Consider the following 19,533-nt stretch of genomic DNA (forward strand, 5'->3'; position numbering starts at 1 on the left):
CAAGTTCCTGACACAGCCCAATTTGACACCTGTTCAAACTGAAGCCCTGTTGGATTCAAGGTGGCTCAGGTTAAGTATGCATAAGAATGCAGCCCTAGACATTTTGCAGAAGAACACAGGGAAGCTGCCTTCAACTGGTTCACATCATTGTTGCCTCCTAAGTCAATATTGACCAGCCTACACTGCCAGCAGCTCTCCAGAATTTCAGAGCGTCTGCCCCAGACCTACCTGGAGATGTCGGGGATTGAACCTGGGTCCTTCTGAATGCCAACCATGTGCTTGGCCACTGAACTGTGTTCCTTCCCTGCAGCTGAGCACCCAGATCTGCCACACCTATGTACAACCAAGCAGCTAAAGTGCTCCTCCTTCTGAAACGGCACCCTATACAATTGCCCAGGATTGTCTGTTGGTGAGATTTGCTTTAGGCTTAAAAAAAAAAAAGGCGAAGAAGAAAGAAAGAAAACTTTCCATTGATTTTAGAGACAGCAGGACTGCGCAGGTGCATCAATCTGGCATCTTGTCTTTGATCTTTTTATCACCGGGTGCAAAAATCTGTTCAGCTGAAGTGATAGTAAATGTCACTTACAGGAAAGGAATCAACCCTGTGATCTTGGAAACGTCCTAGAATAGCAATTTTCTTCCCCTGTTTTGGAATTCTATTTTTTCTCTTTCATGTGGTCCTCTGTCAGTATAAAAGGAAATTTTACCTAACCATGTCCCCCTCCCCATCTGCAACACTTCCCTGCCCACCTCATTTCCCCGCCCCCCTTCACGCAAGCCCCTTTCTCCCTCCCACTCTCTCCAATATGTTTCCAAATGACAAATACACACAGATGCTTTGGCATTTGCTGTCCTTTCCCCCCTTCTCCCCCCCCCCAAACGCCCACTTCCCTTCATTATACTTACCGAGACACCGAGTCACCTCCCCCCCACCTCCTCTGAAGTGTTGCTGTTACTATTAATGATTTTAAAGTGCCAAGGATATGTCTGAAGAAACAGCAAGAGAGGGGCCTTGAGGCCTCAGAACGTGGATGGTGGCCTGGCCCATTGAGAAGCTGAGGACAGCAGAGGCCCAGGAAGCAGAGCTTCCTGCTTCTGGTAAGTGAGCAGCTGAGCCGAGCTCCATTTCATCTCATGGGCAGAAGCAAGCAATGACTTGAGTTTCTTAAAAAGCAACAACCAAAAATGGTATAAATAACCCACAAGCAAATAATTGCTGTTCTCAGGTTGCCTAAGGTCGTAGAGCAGGTTACAACATTAAAATACAACATTAAAACACAATATCAAAAACAGTTGAAAACAACTTTCATTTATGGAAGTAAGTGCATCCTAAAAATACACATTTCAAGTGTCAAATGGGTTTGTTTATTAAAATATTGAGATGCTGCCTGTTCTGTAAGCATCTCAAACCAATGCACTTGAAACACCAGGCCCTAAAGCACTCTTACGTGGGCAGAGGGTGCATTTGCATACATGGGGGGTTTTCTCCCCCCAACAACACCCCAAACAGTTTGCCTTGCAGGCAGGTTTAGAGTTCTTCAGCCCCAAGGATCCAGCTTCCGGGAACTGTAGGCACTGCAGAGAGAGGAGGGGGGGAAGCAAGAGGGCAGAAGAGCCATTAGGATCCAAGTCTGTGGCTTTAGAGCAGGGCTGACTAACTTCTTTTGGGCCTTAGGGCCACACTGGCCAGCCCACCAGGGGCCGTTTGCCAGTCGGGGCTGCGGACAAATGCGTGTGTGGGCACCTCACACTTTTGCACAAAAAGATGACTCAAACCTGCAGAATAGCTGAGGAGAGGAGTTGGGAGGGCAAGCCCACAAAGCTCTTACTGCTTTGCGATTGCTTTTGTAAGCCCATGCTATATGCACAAGGCACCCTGGAGCGGTTGGAGGATCAGACTAGGGCTTGTGAGATCTGGGTTCTAATCCCTCCTCAGCTATGAAGCCCCCTAGGAACCAGAGCCCTATGGGGGTTTCACTATCATGAATGGTGAATGCGAGTCCAAAGGGGGTGCAGGGAAGCACACCTGGTGCCCATTGGGGCAGCTGGGGCAGAAGACAGCGAGGACCACCGGGGGAGCCAATCATGGGCAGCCCATCTCATTCTCACCTCCTCTTCCTTCCTGCTGAATTTACAGTGTTGGTTTTAATGAATGTATGAGGCAGTCTTGGTGGTCCCCACCACATTTTTTTGTAAAGTCACTTTGAGTTCCCTGCGGCAAAATAGTGTCTAATAAATTTAACAAATAATAATGGTAGAATTATAGAATTGTAGAGTTGGAAGGGAACCCAAGGGTCATTTGGTCCAACCCCTTGCAATGCACAAATTTCAGCTAAAGATTCATGATAGAATCAAACCTCTGCTTTAAAACCTCCTGTGAAGGAGAAAATGCCACCATCCGAGGCAGTCCATTCCACTGTCAAACAGCTCTTTCCATCAAAAAGTTATTCCTGATGTTGAGTCGGAATCTCCTTTCTTGTAACTTGAAGTCATGGGTTCGAGTCCTGCCCTCCAGAGTAGGAGAAGACAAGCTTGTTCCATCTACCATGTGACATCCCTTGAGATATTTGAAGACGGCTCTCATATCTCCTCCGAGTCTTCTGTTGCAGGCTAGACATACCCATCTTCTTCAACCATTCCTCACAAGACTCAGTTTCTTGGTCACCCTCCTCTGCATGCCTTCCAGCTTGTCCATATCCTTCTTAAACTATGATGCCCATACATAAATAAAATATTGGGGGAGGGCCCAGGTAAGTCCTACCCCGCACACACCATTTGAATGACAATGTCCAGCCCCCTCAAATATTTTATTGGTGGGGTCGAAGGGACCTCAGCCCCTAGGAGTTGGCTCCTATGTCCCTAACCATTGGTCATCCTGGCTGGGCCTGATGGTAGTTAAGAGGACCACAGACCCTGCCCCCGACTGCCCTGTAAGCTGCCAAACATGTCTTTGGAATCACAAAGGTTAGAGACTTGATCTTTGAGAGATCAATAAATAAATGGAAAGCCACTTCACAGACTGCACTGCGAAAAGCAAGACAAAAGACTGGGAGTGCATGAGCGCCAGCTGTGTAAACAGGGTTCACGGAGAGACTAGCGGGGAAATCAGTGAGTCCGCGTCTCTCCAGATAGGCGCCACTGGCTCAACTATGGAAATGGGGGTGTGCCCCCTCCCACTTTAAGGAGTCCCATGGAGACGTTCTTTAGAGGGGGTAGTCCAATGCTGAGGAAGAATGGGAGGAGAAAGGGGAGCTGGGTGGGTGACCTCTTTGTAACTGCAGTGCTAGGTTGGGACACTGTAGCAACTTCATTAGTAAAGCTTTTGAAACTTCCAGATGTGGTAGAAGACTCCTCTTCAGAGTCCGAGAAGGAGTGCCAGGGCACCCACTGAGATTAAGGCAAACTGCAGGGAGCTATAAAAGAAGGCAAACTGGTCAGGAGAATGGACCTGTGCAAAGTTATTATTAATGATACAGCTATACGGAACCTTCAGATTTAAAGACAGTCTACCTCTGAACGAAGGTACCTACCTACCTCACGAAGTCTACCTACCTCACGAAGAGTCGGACACGACTGAACAACAACAACAACCTCTGAACTGCAGCTGCTGGGAGCCAACCGGGGGGGGGGCTGGTGCAATAATGTCCTGCTTGTGGTCTTCCAGGAAGTGTCCAGTTGGCCACTGTGAGGAACAGGACCCTTGGTGGGATCCAGCAGCATGCTTCTTATGTGCTGGGCCTGATGTGAGAGATGGATCTCCAAAATCTGGTTCATGTTTATGTGTGTGGTTTTACTGCTGTACCAAAAATGCCCAGAAGGCTCTGCACACAGGACAAGAAAAAGGTGAGGTGGAGACTTTGCCATGGGCACCCATTCCCATCTCTCCTGTCCATTGAGCAAGAGCCACGCACCCCTTGCCTTCCGCCTTTCCTGCTTCTCAGGCACATCTACCCAACATGGCTGTTTCTGCGGGTGCTGCCAATGCTCTTCTCCTCCAACCCGTCCTCAGGACGAGGCAGGTGGGCAGGCAGCTCCAAGGCAAAGCAACGCTATTGGGAGTCTTCAAGGAAGGCTCATTCCCGCTTTCTCATCCCTGGATGATTCTCCTGTGGTGTCAGCCCAGAAATCAAGGGCTCTGTGCATGCCACACTGGCGCCCTCTGTTGGAAGCCAGCAGGCACTGCTGATGGATGGGAAGCTGGAAGCCAGACGTCAACGATGTGCCTGGAGAAAGAGGAGCTGGAACTGCCTGCTTCCCTTTCACAACATGCGCGTGCACACATGGGTGAATTCCAAGATAGGGGGCATTAGTCTGGAAGGCACTTCAACACTCTGGTTCCCCACCCCCAAGGCACTGAGATAGTTCTCCCTTGTCGCTCCATCTGGTGCACAGGATGAGACCCTCCCTGCCCCCGGACTGTCTCGCCAGAGTGGTGTATGCTCTGGTTATCTCCCGCTTGGACTACTGCAATGTGCTCTTTGTAGGGCTGCATTTGAAGGTGACATGGAAACTACAACTAATCCAGAATTCAGTAGCTAGACAGGTGACTGGGTGTCAGAAATGTCCCCCCCCCCCCGGGAGCAGCAAAAGGGTCAGCCTCAGACATTGAGCAAGGAGCCGACTATTCAGCTGAGAGCTGTCTGTCTGAGTTTAGACAGCTGTCTGTCCCTCCTTCCCAAGCAAGACACCGTTAGCTCTCAGGGTGAAGGAGAGTTGGAAGGCAGCCACAGTGAAGCCGGCCTGCCAGCAGATAAGAGAGAGACAGAGACAGTGTCCACTGAGGGTGGAAGGAGGAAGGCCAGCTTTTCAGTCCCCGTACCAGGAGATTGGAGAGGCTCAGAGAATTGCAGAAGGGGAGGAGGAGAAAGGCACGGTTCTGGCGTCCTTCCTGTTGGGGGAGGGATTCTGAGTCAGACTGAGCAACTCGTTTGCTGAGAGAGGGCGGGAAGTTTTGCTGTGGGTGTTTTTTCCTTTGTAAATAAACATACGTGAAGCTGACAGAGACTCATTGCTGCTTATTGGACAGGTTGCATGCCAGGGATCATGAGACTGGGAGTGGCCGCTGGGACCATCTAACATAGGTCCTAAAGGATCTTCATTGGCTCCCAGTGTGTTTCCAATCACAATTCAAAGTGTTGGTGCTTTAAGGCCCCAAATTGCCCCGGCCCAGTACTGTATACCTGAAGGAGCGTCTCCATCTCCATTGTTCAGCCCAGACACTGAGGTCCTCCTGTGAGGGTCTTCTGGCAGTTCCCTTACTGCAAGAAGTGAAGTTACAGAGAACCAGGCAGAGGGCCTTCCCGGCAGTGGCACCCTCCCTGTGGAACACCCTCCCTTCAGATGTCAAGGAGATATAGAACACTACTACTTTTCGGAGACAGGTGAAGGCAGCCCTGTATTGGGAGGTTTTTAACATTTGATGTTTTTAATTATGTTTTTAGATATGCTGTAAGCCTCCCAGAGTGGCTGGGGAAACCCAGCCAGATGGGCAGGGTATAGATATTATTATTATTATTATTATTATTATTATTATTATTATTATTATTACAAGGGTCACTACAATTCACAACCATAAGTCACTTTTGTGAGTAAAGTAACAGAATTGATGGTGATGATGCTAAATCAGCCTGGTGCTGTCCAGATGAAGTAGGACCTCCCCAGCCAGCAGGGCAGGCAGTCAGGGATGATGCAGGTTGTGACCCTCCATCACCTGAAGGTGCCACGCTGACTCTCCTCCCACTAAGGGATCCAGGAACAAGAATTAGAAAGAACACTCTCTGAACTCGGCTTTGGAGCAGGGATGGAAGCTTTGTTCCGTTTACTCAGACCATGGATCAGGTAAAGGAGGGAAGGGGGACTTGTGATCCTCCAGATCTGTGATCCTCCTGCGGGCTGGAATGGAGAGGCATCTGGAGGACCACAATTTCCTCACCCCTGAGTGGCATCCAAGAGGAACTTAAAAAAAATAAATGCTTAACATAACATGTAACAAAAAACCAGAGGCATTCCTCTTGGGAATAATATTGACGGATATCCCTGCTGCTAGAAAAGAAAAGTTTTTTTATACGCAATGGCTGCGACTATTGCAAAAAATTGGAAAGGAGAGAGAATTCCCACAATAAGGGAATGGCAAATAAAATTTTGTGAATATATAGAATTAGCAAGACTTACGGCAGCAGTGAGGGGTCAAGCAGATCAAAAACTGATAGAGGAGTGGACATGTGTCAAAGAATACATTAAAAAACATTGTTCTGGTATTAATATATCAATATGCAACAAATGAAAATTTATAGAGGAAGTAACAGAGACGTAATGGGTATAAGAATAGGAAGTTAGATTAATATTGATAACACAGTGATGAAAGAAGGAAAAACAAAGGAAGTCACACACAGGTGGAGGGAAGTCATAGAATCACAGAATCCTAGAGTTGGAAGAGACCACCAGGGCCATCCAGTCCAACCCCCTGCCAAGCAGGAAACACCATCAAAGCATTCCTGACAGATGGCTGTCAAGCCTCTGCTTAAAGACCTCCAAAGAAGGAGACTCCACCACACTCCTTGGCAGCAAATTCCACTGTCCAACAGCTCTTACTGTCTGGAAGTTCTTCCTAATGTTTAGGTGGAATCTTCTTTCTTGTAGTTTGAATCCATTGCTCCGTGTCCGCTTCTCCGGAGAAGCAGAAAACAACCTTTCATCCTCCTCTATATGACATCCTTTTATATATTTGAACATGGCTATCATATCACCCCTTAACCTTCTCTTCTCCAGGCTAAACATACCCAGCTGCCTAAGCCTAAAGTTTTATGAAATTGTAATTTTATGTTTAGTTTTGTATCTTGAGTTTTAGTTTAGTTTTTGATTAAGTGTGTTTGTTTTGTGTTTAGATGTGTGTTTGTGTGTACTGTATTTATCAATTAAAATAATATATATATATATATATATATATATATATATATATATATATATATATATATATATCCTCACCCCTGAACTAAAACTTCAGGGGCCAGTCCTAATCAAGCAGAGCAAAAATAAAGTAATAGGCAGCAAATGGAGGACCTGTCTATCCTCAAAATCCCTTTGGTTTCAGTACTTTAATATCACAGAATGAAAAGAAAGCACATTCCTTCTGAACAACTAGTCCATGTTCTTTCTTGAACTGTTAGAGAGCTTTCATTTGGCAAATCACTTCTATTGAATGAAATAATCAGGTAAGATAAAGTAGGGGCAACTAAAGGAGAGTTTCATTAGTCAAGAGCCTTCTTTTTCAGTTGCTCTACCTCTGAGCTCTGTGGCACACCCCAATGGCAGGGACCATGCTTGGTCTGCAGAGAGCCCCGAGTTCAATTCCTGCCATCCCTGATTAATATGTTCCCAAACAGCAGGTCTAATGGAGGTCCTGGGGAGCTGCTGCCAGTCAAGCCAGGCACATGGGGTCTGACTCTGGGCAAAACGAGGCAGAATTTTTTTCGCATCGTTATCACTTGCAGGATGAGAGCCTAAGCATAGTCCTGATGGATGGGGCCAGTAGCCCATCTAGTCCAGCATCCTCTTCTCATTGTGCTGCATGTTCTCACAGTGGCCAATCTGTAGGAAGCCTGCAAGCAAGACCTGAGCAATATAGATTTCCAATAGCAGGCCCTGGGGGATGTCTGAACAAGATTGGGACTGCAGGATCATAAGAGTCTGCTGGATCAGGCAATGGCCCACCCCACCCAGCATCCTGTTCTCCCACTGGCCAACCATTTGCCAGTGGGAAACCCTCAAGGAGGGCTCAAGCACAAGAGCCCCCTCCCCTCCTGTGGTGTCCAGCAGGTGGTCTTCAGAAGCATTGCTGCCTCTGAGCAGGGAGTGGCCAGAGATTCCAATCTCAACTGAGTCTATCCCAATCTAGCCAACCCACATCCCAAGCTTGCTATTTATTTAAACACACACACAAGGGCTAACAAGACGATCAACATCCCACCTCCAGTTTGGTCCTCAGGGTAAGGCAGCTTCATCTCTTAAGATGAACCCCACACAGACTGCATGGAGACAGCTTCGTTTGTCTAGAGCCACCTGCTCTGCAGACAACCAGGGGGTGGGAGGAGGTCTTTGTTGGCTGTGGCAAAGTGAAATCTACATGCCTTGTATTTTAAGCAGCCAGCACATGGCCATAAAGTGGTGCTGAGACTGCTATGTTCCTTCTTGCAATGAATGCGGAGTAAAATGCTTCTTGTCCCCTCATCCCAACCATACGGGATTAACAGATCATTAAATTATTGCATGTGAGAGAGAAAGAGGGTGGTGGTGGGGAGACACACTTTGCAGAACACCCCAGGGGTAACCCTTGGCATTTCCAGTTAAACTGGTCAGGCGATGGGAAGGACTTGCCTGTCAGAGACTGAAGAGCTGCTGCCATTCAGAGCAGATGATCCTGGGCTGGGTGAACAAGCAGCTCAAAGGAAGGGCCATAGCTGAGTGGTAGTGCAGCTGCTTGGCATGCAGAAGGTCCCAGGTTCAATCTCTGCCATTTCTATTTAGGGTTAGGTAGCAGGTGATGAAAAATGCATTCTGTGCAGGAGACCCCAGAGAACAGCTGCCAGTCAAGGTAGACATCTCTAGGTGGACATAGCTTAAGGTGATTTTAGGCAGCTTCCTATGTTCCTATTTTTTGCCTCCATCCTGCATGACAGCCTTCCCCAACCTGGTGCCCTCCAGATGTTTTTGGACTACAATTCCTATCAACCCCAGACAGCACATTTATAGAACATTGGATGTGATGGAAGTTGTAGTCAAAAGTATCTGGAGAGTTCCAGATTGGGATGGCTGTTGTCAAAATTAGACATTTCCCATGTCTCTGCTGATAACAGCTCATCCAGGCACTTCCATTGGACCAGGGGATCAGCTGCAGTTCTTGTAACAAACGTTGAACTCCATGTGCCCGTTCCAAGAACTTCACCTTATCCCATTTACAAAACAAATCTTTAGTTTGGATTTCTTATTAGGTGGATGGAAAACATTGGCCATGTAGTTAGAACTTGATTCCTGCCCCCATTTCCCAATTATCCAAATTGCTGTTTCTCATAACTGAGCAATTGCATCCAAATCACCGTTGACCATTAAGCACCACTTTGCAGGAGACACCGAAGCCCGCCCAGTCCCAGTAGGACCTCCAACATTTGCCTAGCTGATTTCAGGTTCCCACTGCCCAATCAGGGGTGTGTTCTGAATGCCCTGCAAACTGTGCTGTTTTGTGTGTGTGCATGCATGTGTGTGGGGACGCGGGTGGCGCTGTGGGTTAAACCACAGAGCCTAGGGCTTGCTGATCAGAAGGTCAGCAGTTTGAATCCCCCTTAATGGGGTCAGCTCCCGTTGTTCCGTCCCAGCTCCTGCCAACCTAGCAGTTCGAAAGCACATCAAATTTCAAGTAGATAAATAGGTACCGCTCTAGCTGGAAGGTAAACGGTGTTTCCATGCGCTACTCTGGTTCACCAGAAGTGGCTTAGTCGTGCTGGCCACATGACCCGGAAGCTGTCAGAGGACAAACGCCAGCTCCCTCGGCCAATAAAGCGAGATGAACGCCACAACCCCAGAGTCGTCCACGACTGGACCTAATGGTCAGGGGTCCTTTTACCTTTATGCCTGTGTGTGCACTCCGCCTGGGGAGTTACAAAGAGCTACTGCAGGAGAAGATCTAGAATTTCAGAGGTGTCAAAACTCTGAATAAGGTTGCACACACCTTTCCGTGGAAGGAGGGAGACAACCCAACATAAACGCTCATGACGGTCTTGGACCCCTCCAAAAGCGCTGAAGAACATGGGTGTGCAGTCAGAGGGGGTGGGATCTGGGTGCTTCTGTGACTCTCCCTCCTCTTTCTCTCTCTTCTCACAACAGAGAAGAGCTGATGACTGTTTAGAGAATTAACAAGCTTACTTCTTAACACAGCACACGGTTAAACGATGGAGCTCGCTGCTTCCACAAGAGGCGGTGATGGCCACCAACCTGGATGGCATTCATGGAGAAGAAGGATTTCCGTGGCCACCAACAACCACAATGGCTCTGCTCTGCCTCCATGGTCAGAGGAAGCAACGCTTCTGAATGCCAGTTGCTGGAAACTTCAGGAGGGGTGAGGGCGCTTGTGCTCGGGGGCATCTGATTGGCCACTGTGAGAGCAGGATGCTGGCCTGATCCAGCAGGCTCGTCTTCGCTCCCATGTCTCTCCACCGTTTCCTTAGGCAGATCTCCGCCTAAGAAGAAGACCCCCTCCCTCTCTTTCTGAGATCTCTGGGCTTCCCAGCTGTCAGAGACAGAGAGACAGATCTCCACACCCAGAATCAACCTGCCCCTCCCGCCGCTCTCCTGGCTTTCTTCCTTCCGCCTCGCTCGCTCCGGGCTTGGTAGATCATTACAGGGAGGGCGGCGGAAAAAGCGGGCGGGCGAGCGGAGAATGGACTCCGCGCCTGGCTCCCTCCTGCTTTGCCTTTGAGGCCCCCCCCCAATCGCATCCAGGGACCCCCCCTCCCCTTCCGCGCGCACCTGGATTGTTCCGGCGGCGATTAGCATACCTCGCCCCCTCCCTGCAGTCAGGAAGGAGGCGGCCCCATTGATCGGTGGTTCCCCTCCCTCCCTCCCTCCGCCCTCCCCTCCCCGCGCGTCCCTCCCTCTCTCCCGTTTCCAAGCGGCGACCGTCCCAGCGCAGCGCGCCGCCCGCTTGCGCGTCGACGGGGCGACGCGCGCCGCTTCCCGTCGGCTGCCTGCTGCTCGGCGCCCGCGCCCCGTGTACCGCCGCTCTTCCCGGGCAGCGCGCCGTCGCACCTGCCCCTCGCCAGGCGCCCTGAGGAGCCGCCGCCGCCCAGGCAGGAGCGCCGCGCCCGGGCTGCCAGCCAGTAGCGCCTCGAGACTGACGAGAGACGAGCGAGCCCCGCCGCTGGCCTGCGGGAGGGGCCGGGCGGTGGCCCCGTTGTGCCGGGAAGAGGGCGAGGCGCCGCCGAGTCCCGAGCGAGGACGGCCGGCGAGCCAGCGCTGCTGGTGCACTGGGCGGGCGGCGCTCGAGGGAGGGAGGGCGAAGCAGGCGATGCCATTTCTTGGCGAGGGAGACGGGCGGCCAGCATGAAAGATGCAGGTGAGGGGCGCCCGGGGAACCGGAGGGGGGGGAGGCTGGTGAAACGGGAGCGGGGGTCTGGGTGGGGTTGGAGCGAAGGTGAGGGGTGAGCTGGTCCGGATTTGATCTTTTTGGGGGGGTGTCAAGGCATAATTCGCGGCTCCTGGGATTGTGCTGCTCCGCTGTAATAGGTGGTGGGGCGGGCGGGGGTCGACTGATTTGGTGCCGGAGAAACCCGAGCCAGGCTTAATAGGAGGGAGGGGTTTGGGGGAGCGGGGGGGGGGGCTTCCAGTTTGCTGCCTTTTTACACAGTGCTCCAGATTCGATGCTGTGGCGATGGAGAGCTTGCTAGAGGTGCGGGGGTGGGGGGCGGAGAGATCCTCTTTGCCCGTTCAGAACTCCGCTCTAGACTAGATGTGCGTGTATTTATCCTTTTCAGAATTAGGGCGGGGGGCTGTGGAGGTTTAGGGTTCCTGGCTCTTTTGAGATTCTCGGGGCAATGGTTGCCTGCCTTTCCCGCGATTTAGGGTTTTGTTTTGTTCCCCACCCCACAGCTTGATTGAACCGGGTGGGCTGCTCCTGCCTCGATTGGGAAGGGGGTGCACCAAATTGGGAGGGGGTTGGGGTTCAGCTGTGAGCTTGAGGGGGTCTGCTCTGGGAGCTGATGTTGGAGGGGCAATCTGCACCAGCCCGTCCACAGCCACCCTCCTAGCATGCAGTCTCGGGGCTCCTAGCTGTTAAAAAAGCAGTAATAGCCCACCATCACCCCCCTTTTTTCCTGGGTCTTCGGGGTTTGCCCTATGGAGCCTGCTGGCTTTGGGTGAATTTGCTCTGAGGTTAGTAAGCACTGGCTTATTTTATATATGCACCAGGAGAACAGTTGTGTGTGTTTTTTGGGGGGGGGGTACATACAGGATAAGCTGCGTTCCTTGGGAGTGACATCTGGGTGTCTTTATTGTCTAGCGATGCCTCCCCCCCCTTACCTTTGCCAGGTGTGTGTTCGTGTTAACAGATGTGGGGCTGTGTATGTGTTGCTTGAATTGATGTTAGGGTGTAAAATGGTCCTATGTGGTATTATTTTTGGACTAAGGAAGGACGGTTTAAAATGGTAAAAAAGGAGAGGTCTCTCTGGGTGGATCCTGCAATGGACGGGGTGGGGGTTGATGTGTTGCCTTTCCCTTCTGCACCATCTCTGGGTCTTTTGTCCCAGGTGAGCGTTTCTGGGTCGCCTTTTCTTATGCAATGCGTGTCCCTTTCTCTTTTGTCCCGATCTTCTATGGTTGTGTGTGTGACTGCCTTGTAGAAAGGGATAGGGACTGGGTGCTTCGGGGCAGATCTGTTATCAGAGGAGACCTGCCAGTTCTCTTTCTGTCTCTCTGGATGTGTTTGCGCACCAGACAAGGGGTCTAGAAGAAAAGGGTGTCGTTGGGGGTCAGTCCTTTTCGAGTGCAGGAATGTGTTACCTTGCAAGAGGATGAGTCGAGAGAGCCCCCCCCCCCACCAGCAGCCAAGGCACAATGTTTTCTTGAATGATGATGCCTCAGAGCTGGAGGCTTTGGGGTTTTTTTGTTTTTTTGTTTTTGACAATGCCTTCCTTCCTTCCTTCCTTCCTTCCTTCCTTCTCCCCATCTCCCCACCCCTCGACAAAATCACCCACTGGCTTTCCCTGTGGCGACATCAGCTGCCCCAGCCTTAGGTCTCCATGTGAGGAGAGCTGCATCTCTTGCACAGCCATTGCCCCCACATCTTTAGCCGGAACCCCCTTATCGCCTTGGGAGGAAGTGTGTGAAGCAGGGGCAGGTGGAGGTCCTTAGGTGGGGCTGAGAAACAGGCTGCACAGGGTTCCCCTGGCATCAGGGTGAATGGCTGGGCCTGTTCAGGGTTGCCCTGATGGACCCCTTGGCCCCCTGGGCTGAGAGCTGGGAATTGAACATTGGTCACCTTCTGCTGGATGTAACTGGGAGGGTCGGCAGAAGCAAAGTTCCCCTGGGTGTCCAGGCCAGCAGCCAGCTGGGTTTAAGGTTATTGTTTACCTGGGGGTCCTAAACTCTAAGGAGGCAGTTAAAGGCCATGTTGCTATCAAAGCAAGTGCCTAGTCCCCCCTCCCCTTTCCTTCTTATTGATTTAGTTAAGTACAAATATAACAAACAAGGAAGAAACCAAAGCATCAAAAATGTAAACCATAACAGTTGCAGCCTGAGAGAGCAAAAGCACAGTGCTGTGCAGAGATTTGAAGCTGCCTAGGAATCACATTTAGGAAGCTGCCATATGGCAGATTAGACTGTTCACCCACCTAGCCCAGTGCTGTGGGCTCTGATTGGCTGGGATCTCCAGAATCTGACTTAAAAGATATTTCATCACTTGGTCGCCTGGACTGTAGATGTTGAGGGATAGAACCTGGGACCTTCTATGAGCAAAGAATGTGCTGTGCCCCTTGGCTATCTGACCCCAACACTCTCTGTTGTCTGTGGGCTGATTGCTGTGGCTTAATGACTTTGCGCATGCCCAGTGGCACGACCTTGATTGTATTTCTGGCATTCCAGGCCATGTCCTGGTACTAAGAATGGGGCATCTAGAAACAGAAGATGCCAACCAGTACATGAGCCTTAAAAGCTGACGCGTTCGCTCATGGTAGATTGTGCTCATTGTGCATTGTTGGCTGTTTGGACTGGCTGTGGCTTCTGGAGGCTTCAGCGGAGGCCCTGCTCAGCCCAGGTACCTGAGGTCCTTTTCTGTTAGGGGTGTCTGGATCTGGGACTTTTTCTGCTCGCAAAGTTTGTGCTCTGCCTCTGAGCTCCCAAGTAATATTTTAATCATAATTTTGTTATTTATATGGCACCCATCTGACTGGGTTGCTTCAGCCACTCTGGATCTACATACACCAGAGATTCAAAGTAGGCTATGGTTTGTCTATAGAGCCCCCTTCCAGAGAAGAAGGGCTCTGCGTGTTTTGAAAGCTTGCCAACTCCCCATCACCAGAGCTAGCTCAACTCAAAGTATTCATCTGTTTGAGATTGCTTGACCTCTGGACAAAGAAACTCACATACAAATGGAAATGTGGCACATTGACACACAAGGTGTGTGTGTGTACGTCAGCAACTGGTGCACATCTGTGCAAAAGACTCAGGCAACTCCTCATATGAGTGGGCCACTTTGGCACGTTGGCCTGAGGATAAGGGGTTTCTCTGGGAGTGAAAAAGCTCAAACGGATTATGAGGTCATCCTCACCCAGTTGGGGAAGACTGAATTAGAACATGCAGGAGAGTAACCTGGAGACCCCAGGACATGAAGAAGTGGTGAAAACAGCTGAAAATGCACAGAAATTGATATTGCTATGATGCCTACACCAACTTAGGATGCAATCCAGCAACTACCAACTGCTGAATTAAATGGGCGAGAGAGCACATATTTAAATTGAAATAAATAACATTTAAAAGTGCTTAACTGTTGTTAGCTCAGTGCCCATGTTTATTATATAGTACTTTTGAGTGTCCAGAGCACTTCACCTACAACAGTTGTATAAGGCAGCAGGTAAGTATTATTGTTCCCATACTGCAGATGGGGCGACTGAGGCAAAGAGAAAGCGGATTGCCTAGGCCCACCCACTGAGTATACTGAGCTTATGAAAGAGGCAGAATATGAACCAAGGACCTCCTGGTAGAGAAGAAATGAATATCCACCATTTTTTTCTCCAGAATTCACCAGGCTTCTTTGGAAAGAAAAATGCTGAAGGCACCCTTGAATTTGCACTTTGAATGTGAAACCTTGAAACTTGGGGCACTATTTAGGCTTTTGATTTTGGCAGGCTTCAAATATGACAACTCACAAGCTGTTGCCTGTCAAAAATACTAGCTGTTATTGCAGGTTATGCTGTACAGTATACTGAATGGCATTGCATTTTGCAGCCACAATATACCATTGCATTTCAACAATTTAAATTCTACTGCATGGCATACCAGGGCTTTTTAGACTGCCTTTGGGGTAGCCTCCCACAACTTAGTGCCTTCCAGGTTTGTTTGTTTGTTTGTTTGTTTGTTTGTTTGTTTATTTATTTATTTATTTGCCTACAGCTTCCACTATCCCTAACCAGAGGTGACAACTTGAATAAAATATGGGGGTTGGGGTCAGGGTAAGCTCTGCCTCACATAATTGATCACATGATGCAGTGTATGCACACCATTTGAATGGCAATGCCCATTAACTTTTTTGGGGGGGCTCAAATATTTTATTGGAGGGGTGAAGACCCCCTCGGCCCCAAGCAGTTTCCTCCTATGTCCCTATTGGCCATGCTAGCCAGAGCTGATAGTGCACAGCATCTGGAGGGCACCAGGTTGGGGAAAGGCTGCTCTGGGGAATCCTGCAGTGATTTTTTGGATGCTTCAATTAGAAGGATGATAGACAGACACAATGCCTGCTATTGCTGATCTTCCTGGGCTGAAGGAAGAGCAAGATCTATTGGCAGATTCTTGGATAATTTGCAACAGGTTGGTGAGGACTTCTGACTCCCAACAGCTAAACCATAGTAACCATGAAAAGTGAAGCGTGAGAGTAGTAGACATACACAGGAATGATATTTTGTTCTTACATAGGTTGCACTTCTGTGCCTGCTTTATGAGCCTCAATGTTTCCCATCTGAAAAATGGGACTTTAGGCTTCATTGTGCTGCTGCCAATTGCTGTTCCATAAGAATACAGTAAATGATTCTAATAGTTCTCAGCCGTGATTGGGCTAAAGCTAATTGATTCAGCGTCAACAGATGTATTACTTGGCTTTCTTTGGCTCGGTACAGTTCAGCAGTTATTACTGGCTGTGATGGCTGCATGCTACCCCCATGGACAGAGGAATACCAGTTGCTGGAGAGCACAGGGTGGAAGAGGGCTATTGCACTAATGCGCTACCAGTGGACTTCCCATAGGTGCATATCTGGTTGGCCGTTGTGAGAACAGAATGCTGGGCATGCGAGGCCTTTGGTCTGATCCAACCAGGCTCTTCTGATGTTTTCCTGAGGTGCACCAACTCAGCTGCCTCTTGCACCCCATGAGCCGTGCACTGGAACAACCTGCATATGTAGGTCAGGGCTGGCTCTGCTCTGAGGCAGGGTGAGATCAGCACCTCAGGCATCAGGTGCTGGGGAAAGTGAAGGCAGCCCCCTGGCTGTGCCTCCTAAGCCCTCTGGCTCCATCCTTCTCCTAGAGGACCAAGCAGGGAGATTCATGTCCTGTCCCTCAATCCAATAGCTAGCCTGCTGCCCGCAGGAGCGATGGAGGTCGGTGGAGGTTGCAGTCCCATTACCAATATTAAAATGAGATTCACTTGCCAGTGGGGTCAGTTTCTATATGTGGGAAGGTCATGGTGCCACCTTGCACTTCTCCTCAGGAAGCAAAATATCTTGGGCAGCCCCAACCCAAGCAAAAATCTGCTTCTGAGTTTCTCTCAGAGCTCCAGGGATTCTTCTCAGTCAGTTCAGGTTGTATGTGACAGGTACAGCAAATTTGCTGTGTGCTATGTTTTTAGGTAAGTGCCCAGTGCTGATCAGGCATCCCACCTGCTATCCAATTCTTGCTGAAACAATATCTTCCCAATTAAAGAAAACATGGGGGAGGGGTGTTTTGATGCAAATGTTTTTCCGTGGAGCAAAACTCCATAATCAATAAATGTAGATCCTACCACTTTCCCTAGACACAGTCCATCACTTGGATGCTTTCAGCACAGCCGGGAAGAACCTCTTGTCTGAAGGCCCTTCCCAGCTCAGCCTGCCAAAAGTGTGCCATCAAACTGTGGTCCATCCTCTTCCTTCCCTACATGGAGGGTGGAAAACGAACATACAATCCATTAGATTACTGTATAGAGCATCACACACACACACACACACAAACCCATGCAAGCTAATACAGCTGCTTCAGAGACCTCTCCCGTGATGCCTTTTTGGACTTAGTCTTGAAGTGGTTTGAAAGTGGTAGCCCTGATCCCAGATAACAACCCACTCTTCTTCCTCTAAGCAGTTGTGGGTTTTATTACCAGAAGGAGCAATTCTGCCTCTAGCCCTGGGCTTTAAAATAGCAAACAGAGAAGGAGAAGAAGGAGTAGCCAGAGCAGATGTTTCTGTTCTCTTTCTGTTGCTCTGGGCTTTGCATGCAGAAGGATCCAAGTTCAGTCTTGGGCATTTTCAGTTACTAGGCTTTCAGCTAGCATGGAAAGATGTGATTTTGGGTCTTTGGTGGACTGCTCTTGGCCTACTCTGGTGTCCAAGTAGATCAAGAATGGTGGGGGGGGACCTTTTCAGCCTAAGGGCTGCCAATCCTTGTGGGGAACTTTCAAGGGCTGCATACCAGCAGTGGGTGGGGCCAAGGTAAAAGGGGGAGGAGCAGCACATGTAATAATTGCCTCCACATGGTAGGCTAGTTCCTACACACTGTCTCACACCCCTCTCTTTCCTCTGTCTGGGTGAGCCAAAATAATTTCCAGAGCTTAAATACATATTCCAGCCAGCAAAAGTGAGGTGGCCATTGGTGTGGCCAGGGCAATAGCCCCCAAGGCAAGATGGGGAGGATTTCGTAGAATCATAGAGTTGGAAGGGAGCAGGAGGGCCACCTAGTCCTGCTTCCTGCAATGCTGGAATCTTTTCTTCAACGTGGGAATCGAACCCACGCCCCCGAGACTGAGTCTTGCGCTCTGCCACCTGAGCTCTCCATTGAGTAGGGGCTGCATTGGGTCTTTGGGCCTGAGGTTGTCCCCGCCTGCCCCCCCCCCCACCCGAAGCAGATGGTCCTGTATCCTCCTCCAGTCCAGTGCCCTCAAGGTGTATTGGGGCTACATCACCCCTGCCCCTTGGCTGCACTTACTGGAGCTGATGGGAAATTGTGCTCCAAAACAGTTTGAGGGCATTTTAAGGAAACATTCTGAGCTGTGTAGGATCCTGGTGCTAAGCAGTTTTAGGCCACATTCCCTTCAGTGAAGGTGCTGCCTTGCTTTCCTTCAGATCACGCTCCGGGGGCAAAATGGTGAGGGTCAAAAGCCTATTCTCTTTTTTTTTATGAAGAATTTATTGGCATTTTCATAACACAATACACACCCAAACCCACACCTACAAATATAAAACAAATACAAATACATATATTGCCAGGATTCTTCTTCTTGTTTATATACATAAAAAAAAAATTTCTATTTCCGAATCTTGACGGTTGACTTCCCCTGCCTTTTCACCTTCGGTTTTAAATCCATAATCTACTTTCTTAACATCTTATCTCTGAAAAAAGAATTTAACTTCAATTAAAGATAACACAATTATCTTAATCTTCATATTCTATCATAAATCTTAACAAAATATTCTTATACAATCTAAACTTATTTCTTCTGTCCTTTATCATGCTGCTATTAACATAAAATCTCAATATCTCCTTACTTATTCAAGATAAACTTACAATTAACAACCTTCACCCTCCGATTTCAGGTACCATAACAGACCATTTAACTTTTACATTAAATACTTCACCCCACACCCCCTCTGTCCATTGTCTTTCTCTGTCTTTCGCTGGGACCAATCTTCCAGTTATCTTCTTTTCCCAGATGTCCACAGATCCAGGCAGCATTCACAACAAACTTTGCATCGAGCTTCAGGATACACATCATCTCTTTTCTGGGCTCCTCCGCATCTTTGTACCATACTTCTTCTTCTTGTAAATATCTTAATTCCTTGTCCCTTGCCCCCGAGCTCCCACCTCGGGGTCTGGATATTGTAAATTTTACCGTTCCGGGACTGCCACCCCCAAAGAACGGTTCTTTTTCCCGGAGTAGCCCAGACATTTCAAACCATCCTTCAAGCAACCCTTCTAACTCTTTGCAAAGGTTTCCTTCCATTGTGTAAAACTTTTGAAAAGCCTCCTCTGTGGAAAGTAGATTTTTTTTATTTATTATCCCACTCAAGACTTTCAATTTCCGATTAAGCAGTTCCAGCCTCAAGACAGTAAGCATTTCTTCATCCGTTAATCCAGAGTTCAAAACAAGTTCAAACACAAAGTCCAGCATGTTGGGGGAGGGGGTGAGTGTCAAATTTCAGTTCCTGTCTCTTCCTCCCTTTGTTTCAATTGTTTCCCACATCAGTCCAAATTTTCCATCGCCATTTTTCTGAAGCCAGAGCGTAAAGACCAAAACTTTAAACGGAGATATTTTCTGCCCACTTAATCCCCAAAGGGAAATCTCAGCAGTCTCAGTTTTCAAATTTCAAACACTTTGTATCCATTACTGTAGCAGCAGTCACTTAAACTGGTTATTTTCTTTCTTTCCCGAAGGGAGGGAGGCAGGCTTCCTTTCCTCTTCCCCCCGGATCGTTCCCAAGATGTAAAAATCAGTCAAATACTCACAACCACCGGGTTCTTTAACACCATTAAAGACAGGTAGAACTTAGACGCTCATCACGGGATTTGTCGCCGCATTTGCATCCCGGTTGGGGC

At 49.0% G+C, this 19,533-nt stretch overlaps 1 protein-coding gene across 4 annotated transcripts in view; it reads left to right on the forward strand.

Annotated features, from left to right (window-relative positions):
- LINGO1 (leucine rich repeat and Ig domain containing 1) overlaps positions 1–19,533 on the forward strand; it is a 190,157-nt gene that overhangs the window by 107,959 nt on the left and 62,665 nt on the right. Inside the window, exon 1 of one of the 4 annotated variants that reach the window (XM_033160119.1) lies at positions 11,041–11,104. The exons of 1 other annotated variant lie outside the window; for it this stretch is intronic. In XM_033160119.1, coding sequence (XP_033016010.1) covers positions 11,099–11,104 — 6 coding nt within the window. In that variant the 5' untranslated portion in view covers positions 11,041–11,098. Of the gene's footprint in view, positions 1–11,040; positions 11,105–11,555; positions 11,580–11,861; positions 11,920–19,533 lie in introns of those variants that run through there. 2 more of the 4 variants (XM_033160122.1, XM_033160121.1) reach the window with 2 other exon arrangements.

This window comes from Lacerta agilis, chromosome 9 (assembly GCF_009819535.1).
Source record: "Lacerta agilis isolate rLacAgi1 chromosome 9, rLacAgi1.pri, whole genome shotgun sequence".
NCBI classification, from domain to species: domain Eukaryota; kingdom Metazoa; phylum Chordata; class Lepidosauria; order Squamata; family Lacertidae; genus Lacerta; species Lacerta agilis.